This window comes from Ciconia boyciana, chromosome 4 (genome assembly GCF_034638445.1).
Source record: "Ciconia boyciana chromosome 4, ASM3463844v1, whole genome shotgun sequence".
NCBI lineage: Eukaryota > Metazoa > Chordata > Aves > Ciconiiformes > Ciconiidae > Ciconia > Ciconia boyciana.
The window spans coordinates 31,812,059-31,835,701 of record NC_132937.1 but is presented as its reverse complement, the minus strand read 5'-3'; the positions used below and the strand labels follow the sequence as shown (position 1 = coordinate 31,835,701).

The 23,643-nt window shown below is 41.4% G+C and overlaps 1 protein-coding gene across 1 annotated transcript; it reads right to left on the bottom strand.

Annotated features, from left to right (window-relative positions):
- Positions 1–6,132: 6,132 nt before the first annotated feature.
- Positions 6,133–10,961, bottom strand: MRPS30 (mitochondrial ribosomal protein S30). Its single transcript, XM_072860257.1, is given in 5 exon segments — positions 6,133–6,582; positions 8,015–8,191; positions 8,709–8,811; positions 9,869–10,014; positions 10,268–10,961. Coding segments are annotated over 5 exon segments (1,353 nt in total). The 5' UTR covers positions 10,926–10,961; the 3' UTR covers positions 6,133–6,313.
- Positions 10,962–23,643: the final 12,682 nt, after the last annotated feature.

Here is a 23,643-nt window from a genome sequence, read left to right as displayed (position 1 = left end):
TGCTTTTAAAAACAAACAAAAAGCCTTTAAAGGCTGAAATTTGAGGCTGAAATTTGAACCTGCTCTGGGATATCTGACTGACAATGGCACACACATTCGCAGTGCAGGCACTCTTGTGTTAGAAGTTATACCTTCCAACAGTGAAAACAATCCTATATCATGTCCATTGAGAGCAGTGATAAACTGTACTTAGTTGATTACAGGTTAAAGGAATATTGAAAGCAAAAAAGAAGAAAGAAATGGAAGGAAGATTTCCTTTAAAGGAGACACATTAAGATCAATTCTTTACTTCTTGCTATACAAGGAAAGATTTAAGCCACAAATGAAATCAAGCATGAATTAGTAAGAATGAGAAAGGTAATACGGAGAAGATTCTGTAGCAGATGCAGTTCAATAAATTGAACTTCAAACAGTTATTAAAAGACCAAGAAGAAATACTTAATGTTCACTCAAAGAATATTTCAGCTAAAGACAGAACTTTCAAATTATGCAGAAACAGGCACAATAAAAAAAGACAGGACAGATTAAAAATTATTGCAGATAGTTACAGGTCAATACAGCTGAGCAGATACTGTAAAGCTGCCTGTCCTGGCTGGAAGAATTATTTATCTTTCTAATAGCATGAACTAGATAGCACTTAGTCCTAGAGACATATAAAAGCATGCTAAGTGTCCTTCTACCTCTTTGCCTTCTTCAAGGATTTTTAGAAAAGGTTTTAAATAAAATCCTCATGGGGCATCTGCTTCTGGTGGTAAGCAGGCCACCCAGATCATCTTCAAAAGCTGAGGAAACAATTGTTAACCTCACAGAAACAGCAGTCATCTTCAAACTCCAGCTTCAACACCAATGGGTTAGTTATCAGGCTGAACAGCAAGGCAGACTTTAGACTGCCTTCCTCCATTCTGAATTAGATGTTAATAATCCCTTTAATTCTAAACTCCTGCTCCTGTATGTAGTGAGGTTCAGAACTTCCTCCCTTCGCATCACAACATGCATTAATAAATATATTAGCAGTGTCCATATGCTAACTCCTTGTAGCTTGTCATTCTTCTTAGCCTATTTGTAGACATAGGACAGCCAAGTCTTCCAAGAAACTCAGTTCTGAAAATTTATTTTACCACGTATTTGTTGCGGAAGTGCACAAAGTCAAATTAGGCAGGTGATAAGCCCCAAATAAGATTTATTCTAATCAAAGTGTTTTGGTACACCAACAAACATTAGCAAACCACAGGGTCAGGATGCCAACTGAAATTAATACTACACAGCTGACTTAAGAATTCCTAAGCTTTAGAACGATGACCCACGATGCGCAATCACGCACCTATAAAATGAGGGCTCTGAACCTCAAGGAGTCACCTTGGGCGGCTCCCGACCCGACTGCAGACCCGCAGCTCCCAGGAGGACCGACCCCACCCGCCTCCGGCGGGGCGCCATTATACCCCGCTCGCACCTGAGCGCTGGTCGCCTACGGCCGTGCCAGGTTCTATTGGCTGAGTGCTCCATCTACCGGGCGCTGTGCACGTCACAAGAGTCACGGTAAGGGCGCGAAAAGTCAGTCAGCGGCCGCTGTGTTTCAACGGTCGGAAAGCCCCGGTCTTTGTCAGGGTGAGAGCACCTGCCACAGTATTTACCAGGTAAACTTTACATAATTTGTCAGTATACTAGAAGAAGGGCTGCAGCACAATCTCCGTAACCATCACTGGCCTCCTTTTACTAACATCCTCCAACAGTTCATGGTCCAGGGTTTCCAGAATCAGAACAGGATGGGCCTCTTTAATACTACCCGGAACCTCTCCTGTGGCAAACCAACCACAAGATGATCAGCCCTGCCAGGAACTCCCCCTGAACATCCACTTGACAAATGTCTCCAACCTAATCCACCTAGATCCGGCTGAGCAACTTCTCATTTCTCTCATGTTCTTGATATAACCTCAGCCTGTATTAGGTCGTCAAATGCAGTGTTACCTGCACTTGCCATCCTGTCACAATAGCAACAGAGGGGGAGCAGTTACCTGTTTTCCCCTACCAGCCTCAGACTCATTGTGGGATTCCACTCCACTGCTATGCAGTGTTATCCAGAAATACCAAAGTAAGTTTCAGTAATGGAATCACAGGAACACTCCTCCTTTAGCAATTACCTGCCCTTTCTTTGTCAGGGAGTTGTTATGTTTTGCTTTATGGTGACTGCCTTTCTTGGTTTTGGTGGGAATGACACTCTGTTGGAAGACAGAGAATGTGAAAAAAAAAATACCACAGGTTTTTCAACTACGGGTCTCACATCTGCTGTTCCCTGGTCCCAGACACAGAGGACTTTATACTAGCTGTTATGTACATTTCTAATTCATGTGTTTTTAGGGTCCTCAACTTGTATTTCTTGAAGGTATTGTCTTAGTGGGGTGCTGGTACATTACTAGAATAGAATGCATGCGGAATCACATACTGTTTGCAACCAGTCTGGTTTTGATGCTACCTCAAGTTTTGTCACTGCTAACTTACTTCATGGTCTTCATTGTCAGCTTGTTGATGTTGCATTTACTTTGACATTTCTACCTATTTGATAAGTCCATTTACTTTAACACTTCTACCCACTTGATAGGTTTCTTCCTCCATGAAAAAGCAGTTCTTGTGCAATCTCTTCTGCACACTTTCTTGGGGCTGACTATTCTTATTACACCCAGTTTTGTTCCACAGGACATTATTCTTTTGTACCAGACCAGACTTTGTGCTAACTCAGTGCAAACTTCACAGCCTCCTACTTTGGTGCACTTTGGTTATATTACTGGTTGGGGATGGCTCATTTTAGCATAGGATGCACTGGAAAGCCACGTTCATTGTTTCTATCAGAGATATACTGCCAGTATGCGTGGTCTCTACAGAGCCAGTGGGACAAGTTGTCAATAGACTCTCTCACCAACAGCTGACTTCAAGACTTGCTCTTGCCTCAGGAAAACCCCCTCAATGGAGCTCCAGAATAAGGAAAGCTTCATCTGCTTCTGAGATAAAAGGAGTAGGTGTCTTCTCCAATGACAGAAAACCTGAGTACAGAAGAGATATCAGGACAGACTTCTGCATGACCAAGCAGGCACTATAATTGTTGAAGCTATTTCTCCTGTCTGAAAGGAAACAGAACTATCTACCCCAACAACTTGGTGCAACATGACCCTATATAGATGTAAGAAAGTTTCAGTCTTCCCATCTCCTCCTTTCTGCTTTAATTTCGGGAAAGGCTGCTTAGGCAGTTCCATTCCAAGTCACCACTTGCAGTCTCATAATCTGAAACAACAGTACAGATAGAATTTCATAGATCAGTCACCCACTTGAAGGTGATACAATTTTAAACAAAATAGTTCAGTACTAGAGAAAATACTTGCGTCATTATGTAAAACCAAATCTTATTTTTAGATTCCGCCTTATGTTCCCTTGTGATATGCTCCAATAGGCCTAAGCAGAAATTAATAAAGGAAAAATGATCCAAACTTGGAGATTTCCATCCTGTGTTCTTTGAATCGCCTTTCTTTGTTTCTTTTAAACAGCAAGCTCAGCTAAATAGAATGCTAAAGCACGATGCACCCACAAGACTTAAAGGAGTAGAATCATGGGAGGTTTCTTCTGAGCAAAGCTCAAGAATAGGAATGCTGCAGCTTCTAAGTTTTCTACTTTTAAACATTTGGTAGCTATACAATCTTTAAAGAAAAGAAAATAACTTTCTTTTGACTTTGTCCTTGGAAGGCAGCATTAAAGACCCTGAACAGATGGGTACAAGATGAAAGATTGCTGTAGAAAACTGCATACATTATGATGTCTCAACTTTGCCAGTCAGTGACAAAAAAGCAAAACAAAGCCCGTCACATTTTTTCTTCAGTAGAAGGTAAAACAGTGCCACCCACTGGTTTTCCAGGGTATCCCCTTGACTTTTGAGACAGCTACAGAAAGCTGAAGTTGGTACTTTGCAATTACAAAATAGCTAGCTCTTGCTAAGCCTTCCCTTCCTCCCTCACTCCAACACTAGCTTCTTCTGCCAGGTTATACATCTACAGTGATGTATACTAGTAAAGCCGCACAAAGGAAAAATGTTCTTCTTTGAACTTGCTTACTACAGCTGAAACCTTGTGATAGACAAAAGGCCAAATCACAGAAAGATCAGTGTTGTTTTTACTCTGGGAGCAGAAGTTTCTTTGACTTTACATGTCAGCTTTCCACAGCCACTACTTGCATGCAACTTGTACAGTTTCAAGCTGAAGGAAATACCATATTGCACCAACTGTAAAGATTGTCTGCAGGGTCAGAATACCCAACTGGTTTTTTTAATATCTTTTCATTCATTTTGCATCATCCCTTTATCACATCAGAAAACATACTATCAAGCACACACTTTTAAACTAGGTCACAGGTCATTCTCTATAATCAACATGCCTACCCGTTCATTTAATCCAAGGATCAGCAGCAATCAGAACTAGTAATAATCAAGCATTGTTAAGACAAAAAGAGTGCTTAAGGACTTTTACTTCTGTTAAAAAGAAACCTGTACTCATGCACATCCTACTTATCTAGATTATCCTCTGCTGGTGGAAAAAGCGGCAACTATAGTTCATTCCAACACTAGCAAAGTACCAATCAAATAAGACTACAACTACCTCATCTTTCATTAGCAAAATACTCTGTAAGCCAGTTTACAACAGGAAGCAGGATCCCCAATCGCTCAGGCTGAAGAATGTGCAGGCAAGTATTTCAAGAAGAGTCACGTATGATTCAGTACTCTCTCTTTAAAAACAAACTATTTGACTCCTTACAAGAACACTGGAAAATTCCAAGGTCAGTCACAGTGTACAGAACTACATAATTTCAAGGCATGTTTAATTACCTCAAAACCAGATAGACTTTGTTGATAGTTAAATATTCCTAAACAGTCCTTAAATCTTGTTATCTTATTAATTGTAGATCCTAGTCATGGTTTGAGCTCAGCTGTGGTCTACAAAAAACAGCCTTAAGACATCCAAATATCAGCAATGAAAACATCCTCAAGATGTCTACAGCTGAAAACAAGGTCCCAAGCTAAAGGGAAAACATGTAGACTCCAAAAGCATTTGAGAGTTCTCTCTGTGGCTCCTGAGGTGAGAGCTTAAAAATGTGTATGCATGTTCATAATAGAATCTTTGGAGGCAAGTTTCATTGTTTATACCACTGCTCAATAAATTTCTAAAAATTTCCCTTGCTATGTAACTAAATTGCCAGACATTCACTTTTAAGAAACCCTTTTTATTCTGCACTTTCTCTTTAGAATGAGCAAGCATTTAAGACAACTAATGTCTTTTTAGGCACAAAATTAGAAATTTTTCACTGGTCCTGAATATTAAGACAGTAGTTATCTAGTGACATCATCAGATGGTGTTGTGGTTTAACCCCAGCTGGCAACTAAGCACCACACAGCCACTCCTTCATTCCCCCTGCCCCATCGTGGGATGGGGGAGGGAATCAGAAGAGTAAAAGTGAGTTGGGTTGAGATAAAGACAGTTTAAAAGCGAAAGCAAAAGCCACGCACACCAGCAAAGCAAAGCAAGGAATTAATTCACTACTTCCTCCCATGGGCAGGCAGGTGTTCAGCCATCTCCAGGAAAGCAGGGCTCCATCACGTGTAACTGTTACTTGGGAGGACAAACGCCATCACTCTGAATGCCTCCCCCTTCCTCCTTCTTCCCCCAGCTTTCTATGCTGAGCATGATGCCATAGGGTGTGGAATAGCCCTTTGGTCAGCTGGGGTCAGCTGTCCCAGCTGTGTCCCCTCCCAACGTCTTCAGCACCCCCAGCCTACTTGCTGGTGGGGTGGGGTGAAGAGCAGAAAAGGCCTTGACTGTGTGTAAGCACTGCTCAGCAATAACTAAAACATCCCTGTGTTATCAACACTGTTTTCAGCACAAATCCAAACCGTAGCCCCATACTAGCTACTGCGAAAAAATTAACTCTACCCCAGCCAAAACCAGCACAGATGGTCATAACGAATTCATACTTTGCTGTGATAGTTGCTGTGATAGAGCTATGGGTCTGCTAAAAGAAAGTATTCACATGACTTTGAGTTACTGCAATACACATCTAACAGTAAATACACAAAAGAAATTAAGGTATTCTAGACATTTATTTTTCAGTGTACAGTATTGTACATTTAAATTAAAGAAATAAGGCCCAGATATCATAAAAGATGTATATAGTGTTTGCCAGACAAATACTTGACTAAGAACAAGGCATATTCTAGCCCATACTTCATGGAGTTACAATGAAGTTCAGGCACATAAACAGGAATACTTAATTGTTTAATTATTCACAACTCTTTTGGTCTGTTTAACAGAAAACAAGCCAACTGAAGCAGAACTTCATCATTAAAGCCTTTCACACTACCATCTTCCACAACATCATACAATGGCTTACTGTCTGTACCCCAACAGATATTCTTCCGAGGGTTATTTTGAATAGTTTCTACAGTTAGTGGTAAAGTATTTAGCTGGTAACAAAAGAAAGCGAAGTATTTTCCATCAGTCACTACTGCCTGCGATACAAAAGGACGGGTCACATCTGCTTCATTCCAGAATCCTACAAAATAAAGAAATAACACTACTTATACAGGACTCGAAATCCCTATCAGCACACACATCTAATCCCCAATCCTGAAATACAGAAGAATACTGGGAATTGCAGCAGCCACTTAGTAGCGAAAACAGTCCTGTCTGCTTTAGCAACACAAGCATTCTTCATACAGACTAACTAAAATACAACCACTAATTAAGGATATTTCCAAGGTCAGGGACACTTTGTATTTTGTACATAGTTCCCTATCACTGACTGATAAAAACCCCACACTGATCAGCCACGTGACTTTTCAAAATTACCTAAGTTATTAATACATCCAAGTCCTACAAGTGATCTGAGGGGAAATGTCTTTTGACTGTTCCATGCTTCTCACCGGGCAGTGAACATTTGTTTCACAACAGAAGCATGTATATGTATGCATGAGCACTGACTATAGTAACCAGACAGACAACACCAAGAACACATCAGTAGGTATTAATGCTTCAAACAACCCCTGCTGAGCATTAACAGTCTTTTTAAAATATTTTCTTTACATATTTATGCATGTGTGCTAGCACACACAGTAATAGTCTTAAAAGATATTTAGCATCATGTGCAATGAACACCACTAGAAACTGTTACAGAACAAAGAAAAAGCTTCATAGATTTGAATCTTTTTGTCCTAACTCATAATGTGCTTACAACTGTAACCTGCTTTGAAGCCAAGACTTACTTTACTTCAGTGTTTTATGTCCACAAAAAAATTCAAGCTTTCTAACACACCAATACATAAAACATTTGATGCAGAGCCAGCCATACATCATAGTCAAAGATTTTCTTCCACGTGTTGTTTCACAAGTGAAACTACAAACCAGCAAGTATCTTCTAGTAACACTAGATAACAATTATATTTACATGAATAAGCAAAATGATCAGGTCTATCCATCCAGGTCTTCCGGGATTTTTAGACAAACATAGGCATAAAATCCTAAAGTAAGGCTGCTGATATTTTCCTTTCACTGATTGTAGTTTCATAGAATTGACATTTCTGAAACAAGGGGCTAAGCAATATAATTGTTTCAGGGAAAATGAAAAAAAAAAACCACAAAACAAAAACCCAAACCTGCTTTATATCTATCACCTTTCCCCATAACAAATGTGGAGTGAGCAAGTGAATGCAGGATTGAGGTTTTTACACAGTCTTAGTGTTATATATGAAAAAATATTTTTCTGCATAATTAATTCTCCCTGAGTCAAAGTACTCAAAGATAGTCTTAACTAACTCCCTTGTATAAGGTCTGCTTCATTCATTGCTTCAATTAAATTTTCAAAGACCTACTTAAAGGATGGTCTTCAGAAGAAAAAGTATGAGAAAAAGGTGGTGGGGAGAAAAGGTTAGAGAACTTTATAGTAGGCATTCATCACCAGGAAGAATTTAACAGGTTGACTGTCTCACCTTGATACATCGCTTGTGCTGCTGTCCAGGCAAAGAGACTTGCAATACCATTAGCTTGATAAACAACTTCAATCTGATCCTGAAGATTTGCTCTTACAAACCTCTCCCTTTTTAGTTTATCAGGAATAAGATGAAACTGGGTGTGTCCATAACAGCATGGATCTGCTACCTTTGATCCTGTGTCCCCCCAAAAGAAAAAAAATTAAAAGTCAGTCAGACAACACTATTATGTACAAACACATCTTTACTATCAGACTCTAAACAACAGAAGGTTAGAAACTCTACTGTAGATCTGTATAAATGCTGAGATTCCTCCATTGCTGAGTGGGACTGGAGGGCTTGCCCAACTCCAAAAGGCAAGAGATCACATACTAAAATGACTTTGAGGAGATGTATCAAAATTCAAAGTCAGTTTCTGCCAATTTTCTATTCCAACCTCTTCAAGTGCATCTGGATAGAGAGTACCATACACACAGGAGGATGCTACTCCCTACTGCCTAACTGACATGGAATATCAACAGAGATTTATACGCTATATATATTTATATAGTATAGTTACATATAAAAATATATGAATTTTTTTCTGTTGATGGGAGGAGAAAGGTAAGGGGGGGTATTTGTTTTGGGGGTTTTGTTGTTGTTTTGGTTTTTTACACAAAAAAGTAGTTAACATTTCATGACTAGAATCTCTTACCTATAAATACCTTGTTTTCGTACTGCTTTTTGAACAGCGGCAGTTTGGATGGTTTGTGATCAATAACAGGAACATCTCCAAGATCTGACTCCAGCGGTACAATCTTGAAGGAAGTAGAAGAAAGAAAAGCCATGATGTAAGTCACATTTCTGACATCAGGCCTCATATAAATGCCACTTTCTGGTCAGACAGCAGAAGGTGGAAGTCTTGCCTACATACACCATTTCAGTTATAACTAACTGAAAATGATTGTTTGCAACAGAACTTCTTGTCTTGTGATGAGTACTAGTACACACATCTTATTATCAATGTCTGAATTTTCTGCAATATACAAAAGCATTGTGTGAAATGGTGCTAACAAAGCTGCCAATTGGTACTACCTTCAAAACCAGGATCCGCTTCTGTAGAAGACAAAGAAAAACATTTCCAGAAGCAGTCAATAAACTAACTTGAACCAGCAGAGTGAGTTTACTGTTTTGCCCTATGTAACATTTTTAATTGCCTGGACAGTTCTTCCAAAATGCCAAGGTTTGTACATCTGACTATATTGACCTAAGCAAATTTACAATTAAGCTAGTAAGAAATGTTCAGCATTTACAGAAAGTGGAGCACAGTTTTCTGTTTGTGGTGGAAACTGGGCAACAGACACTCACAGGCTACACAATTACCACTGTATAAACCTAGAAGAAAAAGAATATTGAATCAGCTTCCAGAAAACTCAGCATTCAAGAAAACAACTGTTAACCAGTACTATTAGGTAACAGAGCTCACATTCAGGTTATACATGCTCTCTTACTCCATTCTTTTCTTCTCCATTTCTCTCATCTTATTCTCCTACACTGAGAACATTCCACACCACATTTCTTACTCCTGCCTCCACTTACAAGCACAAAAGTTAAAAGCTCCATTTAATTAAGTGTAACAATATGCATTTTACCTAAAGCACAAAGATGACCAAGCTGAAGTCCAGAAGACTTTCTCAATATCTACAAAGCACTTACAATAAGGTAGTAAGGGCATGAAGACTTGAAAAATGCACAAATGTGCTACATGCCTGATTAACCAGGTCCTCCACATACTACCTATTGCATGGTTTCAGTGGCAGTCAGAAACGTAAGCAAAAACACATGTGATTAACTTGCTGTTGAAAATATCCACACCTCTGGAAGTTGCTTTGGTACACGGATCTGGAGATGTGGGTTATCATCTATCTGAAATCGCACAGGATCAACTCTACCCTTTCGATGTCCATGAACAACAACTTTCTCACCATGATGCTAGTAATAGTTAACCTCAGGTTTTAGATCTGAAACAGAACAGAAGGGGAGAGGGAGAGATCATCCCTTTGCATTTAAAACCCTCCCAATTCTTGCTTTGTAGCTGCAGTAAAACAGAAAAATCAAAATCCACTCGCACCGTGTGGGACAGCAGAGACAAGATGAATTACTAGTGATGGTCTGAACAACTCAGCTACACCAGCAACACTCCTGCCAGGTTCACAGACCAGCCTCACCACCCAGGGTGCCCGCTTCCCTCTCCCTCCCACCCCCCTTCCACACCAAGGGAGGAGGCAGCCAGCAGCGGGTTGCGACCGCACAGGAAAGCGGCGAGGGTGGAGACGAGCTGCGTAAGGAACGGGCCGGGCGTGTGATCCTGGTCGCGGTAGAGGTACGGCCGCTTCTTGTTCTGGTAGAAGCTCTCCTGAAGGAGGGCGTCACAGGCGAGGGAACGCAGCTCGCCCATATCCAGGTTCGGCGCCGCTCCCGCCGCCAGCCCCGGGGTTTTCGCAGCCCCTGGTGCCGCCGTTTCCGGCGCCGGGGCTTTGGCGGCCTCGGGTGCCACTCCCGCCGCGCCCTCCGGCGTTTTCGCGGCCTCCGGCGCCACCGCTCTCGGGGGCAGCCCCGGCACGAAGACGGTCTTGGTGAAGCTCCGGTACCAGCGGTCGGCGTTGAGGGCGAAGGTCTGCGGGTAAACCATGTACTTGGGCCGCTGCAGCTGCCCGTAGAGCCGCAGCTTCTCCTCGATCGAGGCCGCCGCGTGCACCCGCTGGTTGAAATACTCCAGGCGCCGCCGCTTGGCCGCTTTGCTCTTCGCCGTGGTGGAAGCCACTACGGGCGGGTAGAGCGAGTCGGGGGGCTGCGGGGGGACAGGGGACTCCGTCTGCGAGAACCAGCACCGGCCGTGCCACAGCAGCCGCCGCCGCCCGGACGCCGCCATTTTGCAAGTAGCGAGACCGCGGAAGGGCAGCCTTCCCCACCTGAAACACCTGATTGGCCGCTGGGAACCACGTGAACTAGCCAACCTTCCAATCGACAAGCTTCTCCGAGCGCTGCTGGGACAGAAAGGGGCGGGGCCTTCTGGGAGGCGCGTCACTCGTTGGCCCCGCGCTCCTCCCGCAGCGCGGCACTGCTTCTGCGCATGCGCCATAGGTGCCCCGCGGCCTCTCCGGGACGGGAACTACAGCTCCCAGGATGCACAGCGGGAGGCGGACCGGAAGTGCCGCGCTTCGCTGCGGGTTCCTCTCGCCCCGGCGCCCCGGCGCTGCGGTGCAGCCGTGTCTGGAAGGGCTTCCCCGGCTGCCGTCCCGTCTGCCCAGTACGAGTCCGCACGTCAGCGGGGAGCCCACATCTCAAACAGAATGGTTGTGTTGCACAGGCAAGGAGCCCTTACCCGCCTTCATTCGAGGAGAGAGCGGTTTTGAACCCGTTTTCTACGTGCTCATCTTCAGGAGATAATTACCCGCGCCCCAGCTGGTTTGAAAGACCGACCGCTCAATCTAAGTGACAGGGATAAAGTCTCTCTAAAATAAAAAAAAATAGATTAAAGCCTTTTCTGTACAGAACCCTTACTAAGCACAAAGGATTCTGTACAAACCAAGAACCGTAGCAGAAATATAATTTATTGACAAAATCTGGAAACTTGAACATGCATGACTCGGCTCGGGGCATGACGTCATTGTAAATCCGGGGCTGGCCTGCTGTGTGGGAAAGACTCGTTCTCACGGGACAGTGGGTACCCACAGCTCCGAGCGTACACCGAAATCACAGCTTGTCGGGAGCTGCGAAACCTCTGAAGCTGGCTTTAATACAGGAATTCAACTCTGCTAAAGTACGATCTGTTATGACATTTGTTTATGAAACTGGAAATAAGCTAAAATTGGCATACTGACACTGTAAGAAGTGCTATTTATTATTCTTACAGGTTTTCTTCTTTCATTATTTTTTTTAACTTGATCACTCGCAGTGTTCTTGGGAGATATTTTTTTCTGTATTTCCATTACATTTCAGTATTGTCTGAACTATCTAAAACATTCAGACTGACCAGGGGTGGGAGAGGAAGTTACGAGTGGAATTGGGACAGGAGACACATTACATACATCCCAGATAATCTTCTCCCTTTCTTTAACTTTAGCTTAGCTTTCTGCTGGATTGGTGGTCAAAGCTGCAATGGTATTTGGAAGAATTTTTGGAATACATGACAGAGGTTGACACCCAGTGTTTGGGTTGAGATCTTTAAAGAATATAGAATATAGATATAGAATATCTTTATAAAAGATAGATTTAAATATTAAGTTGTAACTCAGTTAAGTATTGGGTATTTAAACTTTGGATGTTTAGTTTTGAATCCATCCACTCTTCACCAGAAGGGTGAAGGGACAAGGCCTTAGATCAGATGACTGACCGTTTAGGGAGCAACCTCCTCCTTTTCCTCATCCCACATACTGCAGTCTCCAAGTGCATCTGGAAGCCTGTTTTTCCCTTGATGGATAAAGGACACTAGCCAAATGTGGCCAAGCTGAAGCTGTTGAATCTCTTCTTTTATGATCACAGCCAGCCATGTCATAAACTTACAGACACTGTTACAGCAAATCACTGTTACTGTTCTTAGGCATTTTGCTGCTGCATCTCCTGTTTCAAAACTTGTTTCCTTTGGTGGTTAGAAATGCTCTTCTCTTTTCATGCTTAAATGTATTCATGGTCAATTTATACCTGTTTGTCATTGTGCCAACATTGTCCTTTAATTAGCTTTTTTCCTTCTCCAATGTTTGCCTTCTAAAATATTGATGGAGACCGGTCATATCACCTCTCAGTCCTCATTGACAGAGACTAAACAAGCTCTTCTCACACAGACAGGTCTCCATTTCCCTGATCATCTTAACAGCCCTTTCTTGCATTTGTCCCAGCGATATGTGACCAGACTGTAGCCATTATTTCACACAAGGGACTGTATTACCTACGCCAGGATTACTAACATTTTACCACTGTTAAAAACCTTTTTCATCATATTGTCAAATCAGAATTGCCTGCCTTGCAGCCATACCACACTGTGAACAACTTTTGCATAGGATATTTTAAACCTTCAAGAAGTTCAATACAGAAACTGAATATAAGTGATTAAGTAAGTGAATGTTTCAAGGACCAGTTTTATTTTCCCTACTTTATTCAAAAGCTTTAAATGTTTTCTGCACCCTGATACTGACTATAACATTAGATAAGAGGTGTCAGGAACCAATGCTATGCTTTTACCTATACTTAAAATCCCTGAACTATCTACTGATGTTCTGGTCACAGGTCAATTTTATTTGCTTGGTGTACATTGTAGTATCATTCGTCTTGATGTAGGAGTTGCAAGGGCTTGGATAAAAGGGCCCAATAGACAGTCTGCTTAAAGGTACTGGCATGCTTTGCTGACAGCTCCATCATAAGCTTTTGATAACAATATGTTATCCAACCATAGATCTCCCAGTTCGAAAAAGCAAACCAACAGTTCAAAAAGGTTCTATTTTCCTTCTTTACTGAGATAATCCCTCTGTAATATCCAAATTATCCTAAATCTATAAACCCGGAGCATATTTATGGTGGTTAAATAAATGCTTAAAAAGAGCCTGGATTAGAAAACTCATACCCTGCCTAAAATGTTCAATACAAATGCTAAACTGAATGCCATAGCCTCAAAATAAATGTCTCAAATTGAAACTAGAAAAAAACCCTGCATCTCAGTTCCAACATGAAGGTCGTTGGAGAGGGTTAGTTAGAAGTCCAAAAGTAGTTCAGAAACTAATGTAGTTCACCTTATTGAACCTACTCTATAGAGAGGGATGACACAAAAATTATTCTGTTTCTGAAACTCAGAAATCAAAGTACATTAAATGTACTCACTCAGAGATGAGAGTGCATAGACATTAATTACTGGGCAGGCTCAGTATCTCCTATATACAAGTGTAGAAGCTGTTTAAGTGCATACACTTCTTCAGTAACCTTCACCAGAAGTGCAGGCACAGCCCAAATGCGATCACAGGGATCACATAATAATATCTTATCCAAGGCCCAGGAGGAGGTGTGAAGTCTGAGTCTGCTTCACCTGGCCATGGTGGGGTTGCTCCGTGTCCTGTGGGAGTCACTGCAGGATTTGCAGCCACTGAGAAAGGGTTCAGCCCTCACACCAGCTAAGCCATTTCTTTCATGCCTGTGCCATGGTATTGGCACCATGTACCTTCTCAGAGACCTGCAGCTTATTTTAGAAGGAAGGAAAAGGAGATAACAGTGAAATTGAAGCCCTTCAAATTAGGAAACCTCAAAAGGGAGCTACAACTAGACATGGGTTTTGTTGTAGGCTGAGTAACAAAAGATACTGCAGCTTGATTCTAGAGCAGTGATGGCAGACCCTCGGCACATCTGAGGACATGCTGAGAATTGATGATGTCCTATTCCAGTCCTCTTAGAAAGTTAGTCCAAAGATACAACAGAAAACAGGTTAGAAGTCAGTTCTGAAAAGTCCATAGTGAAAAGAGTCTCTAGAGCTGTGAAAAACAAAGTTACTAATCAATATCAGGTACTCCTTTTGTAATATTATCTCAAGACCTTGGAGGAAGACCAAAGCTCCATTGTACTAAACATCACATCCTACACCTGCATGATAAATAAAGTGGTTCTTGGTTTTGTAATGTACTTCTCAGTATGTCAGGTTGTAGAGGAGACATACACTGTACTGTCAGGTTACTGGTACAAGGCAGACAACATGCCTCTCAAATTGTTCTTCTAACCAATTCAGTTTTATTTTAAAATTTCTGCAGAAGCTGCAGAGTCAGCCAATGTCTCTCTTAATCTGGGGACAGATTTTGAACAAGGTATATCCCTTCTTCTTGGTGCTCATCTTGGAGGATGAGGACCAGGTTTCAACCAAATAGGAATATCTCCATGTTTAACCACTTAAGGTTTAATTCTTTGCCTAGCCACGTTTTGTTTGTGACTCAGGGCTAGATCCATAAAAGAACTTTAGTGGGGACTGTGCCTCACCGTCTCGTGACTACCTAAAGCTCTGACTAGTACTGGAACCCACCTTTTCTTTGACAAAGTTAATAGACTAACCCAAAACGTACAGGCTATTTCAGAACTGGAAGGAATAGATCTCTCCAGAAGATCTTTTCACCCTCTTATTGGCCTAGTTCTGTTTAGAAGACATTTTAAAAGTTTAAAAGTTCATTATTCTTCAGAGCAAGCGTGATATTAGATATTCATTGGAGAAAAAGACAGTGTCATATTCATGCTTACATTGTCTCTCTCTGACTGAGTTAATGGCTAAAGAGGGGGTGTCAGTTTCTTCCCACCTCCTTCAGATGAGATTTCTATGTTTACAGATGTTTTGTTTTATGGACAGTCTACAGCATTTGCACTGTATGCTCCATGTAAAACTGGGACTGTATGCTCCACATAAAATTCCACATACTGCAGTAGACACAATCTTAACCATTGAAAAGATGTTCATTATTTTATGACTTATGTCTTTAGCTTATTTTAAAACAGATTACATGTTACAACAACAGGTGCCAGATGATAATTTAAAGCAACTCATAGCATAGATACATGCAGTAGGGAAAAGCCAGTATAATCTTTACTAATTGAAATCTGTGGACAAAAACATGTTTCTTACATGATTTCCAAATATCTTTATAGGAATATAAAATGCATATGACAGGCTGAAGTCTTCCATTACACATCCTTCAAAATTGAAGTGCTTCTAGAACTACATAGCACTCCAAACAGCACCAATTAGAATTAAGTTTGTATTATTTTTCAACTGCTATTTTAATAGTAGTTTCTCAGACAAATTCCTTTTGGGCTAAAATTGCCTATGTTCATCTATAGATCAAAGATCACACACACACACCTCCCTCCTCCCATTTTAAGCAAAATCAAAGCACTTTTGTTACAGGACTATGGAAAGGGGGGAGGGGAGATGTATTTCTGACTAAAGCTTCCCTTTAATTAGGAAAAATATGTTAAAATAATTAACTTCAAAGTTGGACCACTTTCTAGTTCTCATGTGAGAGCTGAGATTCCAGATGAATTTAATGAAAGCCCCTCACATCGTTTCAAAGTAAGGAGCCTTCCAACTGGGAATTCAGAAGATGCACAGGCACATTCTACCTTCTGTGGCTTTAGATACCATTACAGCAGGGCAGCTGAGAATGGTGATGACATTTAAGATCACTCTGGCTTCATAGTGCTGTGAAGATAAAAGCTTATCTTGAACACATGCTTTGACAAAGCTTAGTTTCACTGCATCAATGCCCATTAGCTAAAAAATTAAGAAATTATTTGGGAAAACTAGATTTCTTAGTCAGTTTTATATAATATTTCAGTGTTATTGTAGCAATTACAAAAGAATACCTCACACATTCCCCATGCATTTAGGGGAACATCTACACTAGTGGGCATCCCATATGTGCTGTTTCAGGCCATTGCATGCACATGAGACAAATTTTCCCAAGGTCTGTTTTGTATGTGCAGAAAATCCAGGAGTGTGAGCTACTTTTAATCTCTACTCTTTGAGATAACAGTGCTAAATGAAAAATCTTTATTGTGAAATTAGTGAGTAATCTGAAAGAAACAGAAGTTGATTGACTGGAGGAAATAAGATACTGTCATTTTGAAAGGCAGATAGACCTATTTGGATTCTGATGTGATAGCTAAGTGACAATTCAAACATTTGTAGTAAGAGACTTTGTCATTCACACAACTACAATATTCAGCTGGTGAAAGAGGTACACTTTTATGAGAAAATTTGTGGAGTCAGTTACAGTGTTCCAAAGATCAAGCTAAGGGAAGACTGATGAGTAGACTCGGCTCAATATGAAGATGAAGGACTGGATGAAGAACACAAGTGTTGCAGAATAAAGCTAATGTATATAAATATTATTATAATATGGTGTTACCAAGGTGGCAAGTGTTTATGTTCGTTCTTAGAAGATGTCATGAAGGTGGAATTTGAAAAACAGCAGGCATTCCACTTACTTTCTCTTTTGTTCTAGTATTGAGGACACCAAACTTTTTCATGCAGTTTAAATGGCATACAAATCCAGCTATTGACTGCCTGAGTGCTTTTTTAGAGACTTGGAAGCCTAACTTCAAGTCCCATAATTGGCAAATCATAGAATCATAGAATGGTTTGGGTTGGAAGGGACCTTAAAGATCATCTAGTTCCAACCCCCCTTCCATGGGCAGGGATACCTTCCACTAGACCAGGTTGCTCAAAGCCTCATCCAACCTGGCCTTGAATACTTCCAGAGAGGGGGCATCCACAACTTCTCTGGACAACCTGTTCCAGTGCCTCACCACCCTCATAGTGAAGAATTTCTTCCTTATATCTAGTCTGAATCTACCCTCTTTCAGTTTAAAGCCATTACTCCTTGTCCTATCATTACATGCCCTTGTAAAAAGCCCCTCTCCAGCTTTCTTGTAGGCCCCCTTCAGGTACTGGAAGGCTGCTATAAGGTCTCCCCGGAGCCTTCTCTTCTCCAGGCTAAACAACCCCAACTCTCTCAGCCTGTCTTCATAGGGGAGGTGCTCCAGCCCCCTGATCATCTTCATGGCCCTCCTCTGGACTCACTCCAACAGGTCCATGTCCTTCTTGTGTTGGGGGCCCCAGAGTTGAACACAGTACTCCAGGTGGGGTCTCACGAGAGCAGAGTAGAGGGGGAGAATCACCTCCCTCGACCTGCTGGCCACACTTTTGATGCAGCCCAGGATGCGATTGGCTTTCTGGGCTGCGAGCACACATTGCTGGGTCATGTTGAGCTTCTCATCAACCAACACCCCCAAGGCCTTCTCCTCAGGGCTGCTCTCAATCCATTCTCTGCCCAGCCTGTATTCGTGCTTGGGATTGCCCTGACCCAAGTGCAGGATCTTGCACTTGGCCTTGTTGAACTTCATGAGATTCGCATGGGCCTACCTCTCAAACCTGTCAAGGTCCCTCTGGATGGCTGGTGATCAAGTATTTCTCTGCAGCTTTAAAAAAAAACAAACCTCTCATTTCACCAAATCTGCATAACGTGTGCTCTGTTTTACCAACTCAGACACTTACTTTAGGCAGCCAAAAGACAATTCCAACCCTCAGAAGGTGAAAATGCAGGTAGGAAAAAAGCAGACTTTCCAATACCCATCAAAACCCAAAGAAGACTCTGCGTCCCCAGACTGTATCTCCAGTATATCCCCTATAATTCTCCAGCTTCACAAATGAGCTGTTCTCACCAGCAGGCAAAAAAGTAGACCTTGCAGCATATCCTGAAACTTCATTTCAGGCTACTACAAGCCTACAGAAGTTATGGATCTGAAGAATACAGTGTGCTAAATGAAAAGTATCCTGCCATCTGCATTGTATGCCATTTCTGCCATCCTGGGAAGTACTTAAGGAAGATAGCACAGAGTTGAAGAAAGGCATGGGTCTGCTCTTTGCAGATTCTTAGCTGGTGTGGCATTGGGAAATGTGCTGCCATGCTTGACTGCTTGACATGGTAGATCCACACACTGGACTTATTAGTTCAAACTGAAGACTGTGCAAAGAGATGTTTTCTGGACCGGATATGATCTGTGTCCAGCCAGCTTGGAAACTGAGCCATTAAATGGACTCTTCGTTATCTTTATAGCTATAATATTCAAAGGTGTAATAAACCCAGTACCTAAAAGTCAATGGGAACTCTTACCAATACAAAACACACAAGAAGAACCACAAGATCATAGAAGGAAATCCTGATGACCATATAGATTTCTAAATGCAGCACCAGATTCAGTTTCTGTCTGAATCTGATACATCTGTTTTTTCCGTTGTGGAAAAAGGCACAAGTACACATCCTTCTCAACTAAAATGTTCCACACTTGAAGCATCATTCATTTAGTTTGAATAGCTTGAGGCTTGAGAGCAGTGTATTTGGTAATTAAAAAAAATTGCATTTTCTTCTAAACAGTAGAAGAACCTACATTACTTAGATTCTCAAGTGCTAACCACAAAAAGTACTTAGACTGTCTTCCATAACTGTACTAAACTTCTGGTATATATGAAGGTCAGCTGATATTTCTCCTTGGTGATTAAGTTTAGAGGATGACTGTAAGATAAATACGTGACCTGGCTAATGACTCACAACTGACTCACAGTCAAATGATTGCTAAGACTGTATTTCTAAAAAGAAAAATAAGTACATATAGTTACAGATTATTTTTTTTCTTTCTATATGTCCTTAAAGTGCTGATTTACTGACCTCTGGTATGGCTTCCTTTTAGCATCATAGAAGCATGTAGATTGGAGGGGACCTCCAGAGGCCACCAGCCCAACCTCCTACTCAAAGCAGGGCCAGTTATGTCAGGTTGCTCAGCACTGTGTCCAACCAACATTTAAATACCTCCAAGGATGTAGATTCCAGTGCTCCCGTGGGTGTCTGTTGCAGTGTTTGACCATACTCGTGGTAAAAACATTTTTTCTTAAATCAAGTCAAAATTTCCCAAGTTCCATCTTGTGCCTTTTGCCTCTCAGCCTTTTACTGTGCTCCTGCAAAAAAAGTCTGGCTCTGTCTTCTTTACACTGTTCCATTAGGTACCTGAGGACAGCAATCAGATCTTGCCTGAGCCTTCCCTACTTCTAGCTGAAGAAGCCCTAGTCCCTCAGCCTCTCCACAGGGCAAGTGCTCCAGCCACTGAACATCCCTTCACAATGGCCCTCCACTAAATTCACTTTAGTTTGTTAATGTCCTTCTTTTACTAGGGAATCCAAAACTGGATACGGTACTCCAGATTCTCACAGATTCAGTCTCACAAGTGCCAAACAAAGGGGAAGAATCACTTCTCTCAGCCTGCTGGCTTCCCTCCTGTTCATATAGCCTAGGATGCTGGAGGCCTTCTATTGATGGCTAGGGCACACTGCTGACTCATGCTGAATTTATTGTCGACCAAGATCCTCAGGTTATTTTCTGCAAAGCTGCTCTCCAGCTAGTCAGCCCCCCACCTGTACAGATGCATGGGGTTATTCTGTCCCAGGTCTTTGCATTTGTCTTTGTTCAGCTTCAGGATGTTCCTGTCAGCCCATACCTCCAGCCTCGCTAGATTGCAATAGCCTCAGTACAGTCATAACCATAAAATTGTATGGACAACAAAACAGCCTATACTACATATCACAGAGAATACCAAATCTACTTGTGAACCTGATACTGGGCTAGCTAAAAGTGAAGACAAAGGAAGAGGGAGTCAGTGTATGCTGAAAATTTTTAGGAATTCTGCTTCATTGTTACATTTTCAAGCTGCATCAAAAATATTATAAGAACTTACCACTATTGTGTTTGGAGAACATCTCACTGATACATCTCACATTAGAATAACAGACTACATCTATACTAGTAAAGCAACTGGCATGGAACAGCATAGCTCCATACTATGAGCTTGTCTTAGCTCCCAAACCAAGGGGCCTATACGCACAGCTCATTGGGAATGTCCCCAGCCCATACCCAGCAACTACCTAGGAGGGTCCAGCTGGCCCAGATCATGGGCTGGTCCAGCAGGTTAGTAATTCATATATTTGAGCTCCAGCAAGAAAAACAAGCCCTGGTGCTGGTTAATTTTCTGTTATAGATATTACTTTGGTTTCTCTCATACCCCTATCTTTTACTGTCCAAACTTCTCTTCAAGACACTTTTCCAGCAGTCCTTTCAATAACTGAAGAGATTAGACTTTATTGACTTTGAATAAGAGAGAAGCACCAAAGTCATTTTAGTATGACTCATCTTACCTAATTTCAGCTGTCACAGTGAGGTATCTAGACTATACTGATTGCCAAACCAGAGAGAGAAAAGCACCTAAAGGGTGAATTGTTCCATCCTTCCTTAACAGTTTTGTTTAGGAGGGATAAATCACTCCCTGGATCTAAGTCCCTACTGAAAGGGAGTCCATCATGTCATTCTGCTGCAAGTAACTCTTGAACTTAAGTCATGAATTTACAGAGAAAAATCTAAGTTATCATCACAATATTTGCAAAGTGGTTTATGATACAGCTTTATTTGCAGAATACTGAATGATTCCTTTATGACAACTTTTGTTTTTCAAACGATTCATAACGACAGATGGGGCAATTATGTTTGAAAAATTCGGAGGCCACTGTGTTTGGTGAAAAGCTGATACTGCATAAAGTATTAAAGCTTTCAAAAAAGAGAATTAATTAAGTATATAAAATAAAATGTCGCTGAACTATTGCCAACATGCTTTGAGACATAATGTGGACTGCTCAAAGAGCAATACCACTAGATGTCACCATCCTTCCACCGAAAATTCATCAGCAACCAGCTAGCTTTTCCTGAGTATGATTTACAAGTACCACAGGTTCCACCGGCACCACACTGAGATGAAGCCTTGAGTCATGTTTTGCCAGCGCTGTTGCTCTGTAATCCAATCAAAAGCTATGTGGTATAATTTCTTTCTGGTGGCATTATGTTCAGATAATTTTAAAACGCTAATTCTTGGGCAAGAACCCGATTTGGGGTTTGATGCTAGCCCAGGTTCATGAATCTAAGAAGAAATGTTGGTTAAGTTCATCCAGTAATGCTGCTGCAGCTCAGTCCAGCAGACAGTGGATTGGTGGAGAGTATTAAGTAAAGATCCTCTTTCCATCTCTTTTACTGACACACTCTATGACTTTGGCAAGACATTTCACCTTAGCTTTTCTGTTTTCAGTTTACTATTAACACTAGCTTCCTCGGTGCAGGAACTATGCCCAGTTATGTTGCTTGTTGGATTACCTTTGTCCTAATTCAGTGACAGGTATTGCATAAAGGGTCTGAAAAAAATAGCTGTATAGGTCCAGCTGAGAAAAATGCTGGAGGGACATATCCACCCCCTATTCTAGCCTTATTCATTACCCCTTAGTCAGTAATCACTGAAACTTCCTTAGAGCCAGGGCTGGGGTTAGAGGACTTAGTGGAACCACTTAGTACTGAACATCTGAAGTCATCAGTTCCTGCTCCTTCTCATCTTATTCCACTGAGTGGCATCACCTTGCATTCAGGTTTAAATTGGTAATATCCTAGCTGATACAAATAGGAGCCAAATTCAATTCATCTCCTGGCTAGGCCATCCATCTTTATCTGCTCTGATCCAGGATGGGGTTTCCTACTTATTTTTTCATCACTGTCTTTCATAGAAATATGATTAAGTGGAACATTATAAAAAAAGTCTCATTGGTAGGATCTTTCTTTTCTCATTGATAGATCTGATAATTTGGAACTTAAGGGGAAATATCTATTCTCATGATTAATAAGACAATGGTGAGAAAATGCAGCCTTCCCTGCATTTGAATTTTCTCCCATCTTATTCCATTAGGTGTTTTTGTTCACACAAAAATAACTGCACAAAACCCACAACAGAAAAGACCATAGCTAAGGTCAAATCAAGTATGTATACTCCAAACACAGACCCAACCAAATATACTCAACATGGATCTAATAAGCACTCATTTTTCCCAGTAGCAGTCCCCCCTCGCTTGTGCAGTGACCCTCTCCTTGAGTTGAGATCCCATATTTTCAGGTATGAGCAGGTAAGACCCCAAACATGAAAGGCTCCTTTCATGTACTGATGAGAATACTGTATTTTGGATTTGAAGAAGAACAGGATTTTTTGAGCCAACTGACCTGTCCCATTTCTACTGCAGTATGAATTACTAGAAAAACAAAAAGTGACCAATGAAGAAAAGTACAAAGGTTACTAAATACTTCCTATAAAAAGAACACATTTACATCACAACTGTCAGCCCTAATATGGATAGTGATTATATTTAATTACACATTTAAATGTTGAACAGCTTGACTGAGACATGCATGTCTATCAGTATATGTTACCAATGAAAGGCTGTGCCCAGCATTTTTCTTCATCCTGTCAGCACACTAGGTGACAACACAAAGTAGTAGTCCACACTGTCCCCTGGAGGCTGCTCAGTTTGGAATGATGCACAGGATGGAAAACAATGCATGGACTGGAGAAGAAACAGCAATAAACCCACATAAGAGCTCACAGACTTTAGTTTAAAATAAGCACCATGTAAATAAATTCCCAGCCCATCACGCATAATTTTTCTGCAAACACACAGTTCTAGTGTTACACATTCTGAAATGACCAAAGGAAAAATTTATTTTATTCCAATACTAGATTTGAAATGTGTTCATAAACCCATAACACCGGGGATACTTTCAGAATACAGGAACTCCACAGTCTTCTGTGACAAAGTGTTTGACAGATATTGGTCAACCACAGGATTACTCCCTGAATGAATCTGACCTGTTGTGTCCAGTGAAAGCTGTCAGATACTCAGTACCCTGAAAGGGTTAAATCCCTGACAATCCCTGACTAAGACCTTACTGTGATACATGGACTTGCATTTTTTTTAGTTTCACTCGCATCCTTGTTCTCTCTTGTTCTCTTCCCCTGCAAAGATAGTTTTGGTTACCTGCTGAGCAGAGTTCATGGTGGGACATTTCCTGTGACTTCTTACCTGATAGGACTAAGCAGGCCTTGAGCAAGCTCGTTAGGCTTCCTAATTAAATCACTGATAACAGGAACTCAGGACGATTGTGCCGAAGATAAGCACCAAAGAACTAGCTTAAATCGACCCCCTTGTAACATTCCGA